A 5,504-nucleotide genomic window follows, 5' to 3' on the forward strand; every position below is an offset into this window, starting at 1 on the left:
ATTATATCTGCACTGTTGTTTACTTCACTGGTTTGCACTCTATCTGCCATGTGCCGTGTGCTGCTTTATATTTTTTTTTTTTATATATTTTTTTACATTTTACCTTATTTGTATATTTGTATAGTTGTATTTTATACTTAATCTGTATATCTGTATTTATGTTCTACTGTTAGTGTTATCTGTATGCACCAAGGGTCTGAGAGTAACGCAATTTCAATTCTCTGTGTGTATGTGCTGTACATGTGGAAGAATTGACAATAAAGCAGACTTGACTTGACTTGACTTGATTAATATCCATTGCAGAGTTGATGTTATACGGCCCGTTCAATGAATCGCTGGCCGTCTCAGTGATCAGCCGTAAAACAGTGATTCTGTCCAAATTCCCTTTAAAATCTTAAATGATTCCCTTTGAGCTAAATTGACCTGTTTCCCTTACAATTATGTGAGTACATTAAGTTAATCTAGAATGAGAAATGTTATCTTGGGAACTAGATGAATTAAAATAAGTAAAAAAAAAATGTTTTGTTTCAATTAACTTTTACTCTATTTCCAAAAAAATTTTTTTTATGGTTTTAGTTATTGTTAACTATAATAACCCTGAGTTGCACTGAATAAGCAAGTGTTTGGTAAATAAATACTAATGTTTTTCCCAAAAAAGGGTCTGAAGGCTGGTTCCCTTCACTTTCCTGGAACGGCGTCCACTTATCAGGGTGAAAGTGCAGTCGTGAGAGAAGTGGAACCTGAAAACTACAATTACAGCAACGAAACGGCCTGGCGAGAGAACGTAGACAAAGTGATGAAGTCTTGGTTCGGGGAGCAGGACCTGGACTTCGTGTCCATGTACTTCGGTGAGCCTGACAGCACGGGACACAAGTACGGGCCAGACTCCCCCCAGTGCAGGGCGATGGTCCGACAGGTGGACCGTACGGTTGGTTACCTGCGTAGCGCGGCCGAGAAAAACGGCCTGAGCGAGCGGCTCAACATCATCATCACGGCTGATCACGGCATGAGCACCGTCTACCGCAACGGGCTGGTGGACGAGATCGTCCTGTCCAAGATCCCCGGCTTCTCTTTCAAAGATCTGGACTTTCATATCGTGGATTTCGGACCGGTGGGACTCCTGCTGCCTAAAGAAGGACGGATTGATAAAGTGTTCAACGCCCTGAAAGGCGCTCACCCGCATCTACATGTCTATAAGAAAGAGGAGATTCCCGCTCGCCTGCATTACTCCCATAATGACCGCATATTACCCATCATCCTCTGGGCCGATCCAGGATACGTCATCAATGGGGTGAGCTTTTCATTTACAGCTTAATGCAAGTTTTCATCATGTTCATCAAGAAATTAACAAGCATTAATTAATTAAACATTATTTAATTAAACATAAGCAAACAAGCAAGCAGACAGACAGACAAACAAGTAAATAAATAAATAAATTTGCATTACAGTAATGAGAATTAGAGGTTAAATGTTGTAAAATGCCCTGAAAATAATAGATAAAAAGTTACAAAATGAAATCTAAATAAAAAATATAAAATGAATGAATGAATGAATGAAATTGCTGTGCAGTAATAAGAATGTGGGGTACTAAATCCCCATGAAAATAGTGAAAATAAAATACAAAATTTATTATAAATAAATACATATTTTGCATTACTGTAATGGGAATTTGGGGGTAATTGTGCTAAATCATCATGAAAATAAAGTACAAAAAATAATTAATTATATTAATGACATATTAATCTGATATTTTGAGTAGTAGTGAATCTCAGTAAAACTGTCAAAAATCATCCTAACAATCAAAATAAATAAAGAAGTTATATTTGCCTAAATAAAAACTTAGTCTACTTAGAACCACTGAGAGATTTTACACTGTATTTAAAAAAAAAATGTTACACTGTAATATTTAAATGAGAATTTAACATATTTTACTCCCCAATTCTGTAATGCCAATAAATATTTATAATTTTATTGGCTAACTAATAGTCTTAAAATAGGCTTCCTTTTCTTTACATATACTGTGTATATATATATGGACATGCTTTGGTGAAAAGCCTTTCTGTTGTAACTTATATCCATAAAAATGCAAAAAGTTTGCTCCTTGAAAATGAAAACATGAATTATTTCAATCTAATCACAAGCATTCAAACCAAACTAAATCAATTGGTTGAAATCTATGATGTAACAAGTTTTTTTTTTGCCCTTGACTTGACTCAACTTAATTTACACTCCTGGCAATCAATCGATCAATACTCTGTTCCCAAGATGACCCAAGAGGTCAGGTCAAGCGCATGGACACTTCGAGCTCCTGTTGACCTTTGACCTACAGATGATCAGCTGATCTGCATCACCCTCTGCTGTTTCAAATAGCAATCCACCATACTACTCTGTGTCTGTAGTATACTGCACGCAATGAGCAAATATGCATGAAATAACGATGATCTTCTGCTTTAGTCAAAATGTTCAGTATCCAGCAGAACATTTCCAGTGTTATGTTTGAACCAGATGTTTTGTAAATAACTGAACTTATTTTTCTTTTCTCATTAGATGACTGAACTCTCAAAAGTTAGTCGTCTTTCAATAAATTTGACTAAAAATGCTCATATTTATTTCCAAGCAAATAACTCAATGCCACTTGATGAATTAAATACGCAGCATGATGATGTCATGTGACAAATATTCTTCCATTTAAAATGTAGTTTAGCATGCTGGCTTACATGCTATTTTTAAACTAGGCAGTATGCATATAATAGTCATTAATACAGCATTTCATTTCAAACATAAAATTATCACTGTAAAGCAGTGTTTATTTTTTTATCATTGAGATACTATTATAGTTGTTTATTAGTATTTTGAATCAGTTTTTCATTTTATATTTTCCTTTTAATTTCATTTTCATTTTAGTTAACATTTTAGTACTTTTGCTGTTTTTTGTTGTTATTTTTGATCGTTTTTGTTTATTTTATATGTCTATAGTTTTTTTGTTATTTTTTTTATTTTAGTTTTAGTTTTAGTACATCAAGTTAAACTACATTAAAATGAGAAATTTTGCTTTGGCAACAAGCTGAAATATTTAATTGGATTTCCATTCACATTCATTTTATTTCAAGTAACAGAAATGTTTTTTTTTTTTTAATGGTTTTAATTTTAGTTTCAGTTTTAGTTTACTGTAATAACCCTGCTGTAAAAGTGTATATTTTGGGTGCTGATGGTTTCAATAAATATGCATTTGTTCATGTGCCTTTATACTCTCTATTTTCCTGCAGTATTTCCCAGTGCAGTTTCATAAGGGGGAGCATGGCTATGATAACCAGGCTCTGGACATGAAGCCGTTCTTCAGGGCCATGGGGCCGGATTTCCAAAAGAATCTGGAGGTGGGGCCTTTTGAAACTGTCAACATTTACCCGCTGATGTGCCACCTGCTGAAAATCACACCTGAACCCAACGACGGACACCTGAACACCACACGACACATGTTGACCTCCTCCATACAGACAGAGAGTGAGAACATCTGTTCATACACGTCTGTCTGTCTATCTGTCTAACTATCTATCTATCTATCTATCTATATATATATATATATATATGTCTGTCTGTCTGTCTGTCTATCTATATATCTGTCTGTCTGTCTGTCTATCTGTCTAACTATCTATCTATCTATCTATATATATATATATATATATATATATATATATCTGTCTGTCTGTCTGTCTGTCTGTCTATCTATCTATCTATCTATCTATCTATCTATCTATCTATCTATCTATCTATCTATCTATCTATCTATCTATCTATCTATCTATCTATCTATCTATCTATCTATCTATCTATCTATCTATCTATCTATCTATCTATCTATCTATCTATCTATCTATCTATCTATCTATCTATCTATCTATCTATCTATCTATCTATCTATCTATCTATCTATCTATCTATCTATCTATCTATCTATCTATCTATCTATCTATCTATCTATCTATCTATCTATCTGTATGTCTGTCTGTCTGTCTGTCTGTCTGTCTGTCTATCTATCTATCTATCTATCTATCTATATGTCTGTCTGTCTGTCTGTCTGTCTGTCTGATGAATCTTTCTTGTGTTTCAGATGAAGGCTCGTCTGGTGATGATATTCTCAGCAGTGTTTTCATTGGCCTGGGATCTGTCGCTGGTTTTCTGTTCATTGTCTTTGTTGTTCTCTTAAGCCGTGGTATTCACAAACGCAGGGGGAACAAAAGCAGGTAGGATGTAACAATGGACACCTTTTCATTTAGAATTTGTCTTAAATCTCATTTTGTTAAAAAAGGTGAGAAAATCATATTGTTGAGAGTATTATGAATTGTATCGCATCATTAGTTGAGTGAATCATACATCCATAAAAGCATGTTTATTATACTGCCGCAGCTTTATTTAGCTCATTCTGCTCAAAAGAGACTAAATAAAAGTTTTTTTTTTTTTTTTTACACAATTATTATTAAAGAGATAAAGAAATACAAATTCCTAACATTCATTACTAACATTCATTACATCATTACTAACCTGATTTTGCCTTTACAGACAAGATCTTGAATGTTGCACTGAATGATCTGGATGTGTTTTGTATTCTTGGTTTACTGTACAGTTCCACAGACGAGGGGAAGATTGACAAGTGTCACGCTGAAACAAAACAAACTGCATTTTAGAACGAGGAATCCAGAGGAAGACACACACACCCACATTTTGTAGTACAAACAATATTATTGCTGCTGTCTGTTAATTTATCAAAATCACTTGTTTGTTTCAATGTCATTTTATATTAAATAAAATGTGTATTTTGTCATTTGAAGTATTTTTGACTAATGAAAAGGGAGCTTGGGATTTGCCTTATTCAGTCATTGACTGTATTATTGCTATCATTACACTATTTTTATAACATTTTAATTTGGCTCTCATTTCCACTGTTACTTTATTTTACATTGTTTTAACATTTTCACCTTTACTGACCTCAGATTTTTTTTATTGATTTATTACAATATACATTGGGGGAAATATTTATTTGGTCCCCTGCTGATTTCGTAAGTTTGCCCACTTACAAAGCAATGAAGAGTCTGTAATTTTTATGGTTTGTTTATTTTAACAGATACAGTGGGTACGGAAAGTATTCAGACCCCCTTCAATTTTTCACTCTTTGTTATATTGCAGCCATTTGCTAAAATCATTTAAGTTAATTTTTTTTCCTCATTAATGTACACACAGCACCCCATATTGACAGAAAAACACAGAATTGTTGACATTTTTGCAGATTTATTAAAAAAGAAAAACTGAAATATCACATAGTCCTAAGTATTCAGACCCTTTGCTGTGACACTCATATATTTAACTCAGGTGCTGTCCATTTCTTCTGAGGGGTCTGAATACTTTCCGTACCCACTGTAGAGACAGAATATTAACCAAAAAAATCAACAACAAAAAAAACACATTATATAAAGGTTAGAGATTGATTTGCATTTCAGTGAGTGAAATAA

The 5,504-nt window shown here is 33.5% G+C and overlaps 1 protein-coding gene across 1 annotated transcript in view; it reads left to right on the forward strand.

The window, feature by feature from the left end:
• Positions 1–4,740, forward strand: part of LOC107695665 (ectonucleotide pyrophosphatase/phosphodiesterase family member 7-like) — a 14,487-nt gene extending 9,747 nt beyond the window's left edge. The window contains exons 3-6 of the mRNA XM_016495668.1: positions 659–1,291; positions 3,267–3,501; positions 4,109–4,241; positions 4,622–4,740. Of these exons, the coding sequence (XP_016351154.1) occupies positions 659–1,291; positions 3,267–3,501; positions 4,109–4,241; positions 4,622–4,682 (1,062 nt within the window). The 3' untranslated portion in view covers positions 4,683–4,740. The remainder of the gene's footprint in view (positions 1–658; positions 1,292–3,266; positions 3,502–4,108; positions 4,242–4,621) is intronic.
• The last annotated feature ends 764 nt before the right edge of the window (positions 4,741–5,504 follow it).

This window comes from Sinocyclocheilus anshuiensis, unplaced genomic scaffold (assembly GCF_001515605.1).
Source record: "Sinocyclocheilus anshuiensis isolate Anshui unplaced genomic scaffold, SAMN03320099.WGS_v1.1 scaffold1075, whole genome shotgun sequence".
Classification (NCBI taxonomy): domain Eukaryota; kingdom Metazoa; phylum Chordata; class Actinopteri; order Cypriniformes; family Cyprinidae; genus Sinocyclocheilus; species Sinocyclocheilus anshuiensis.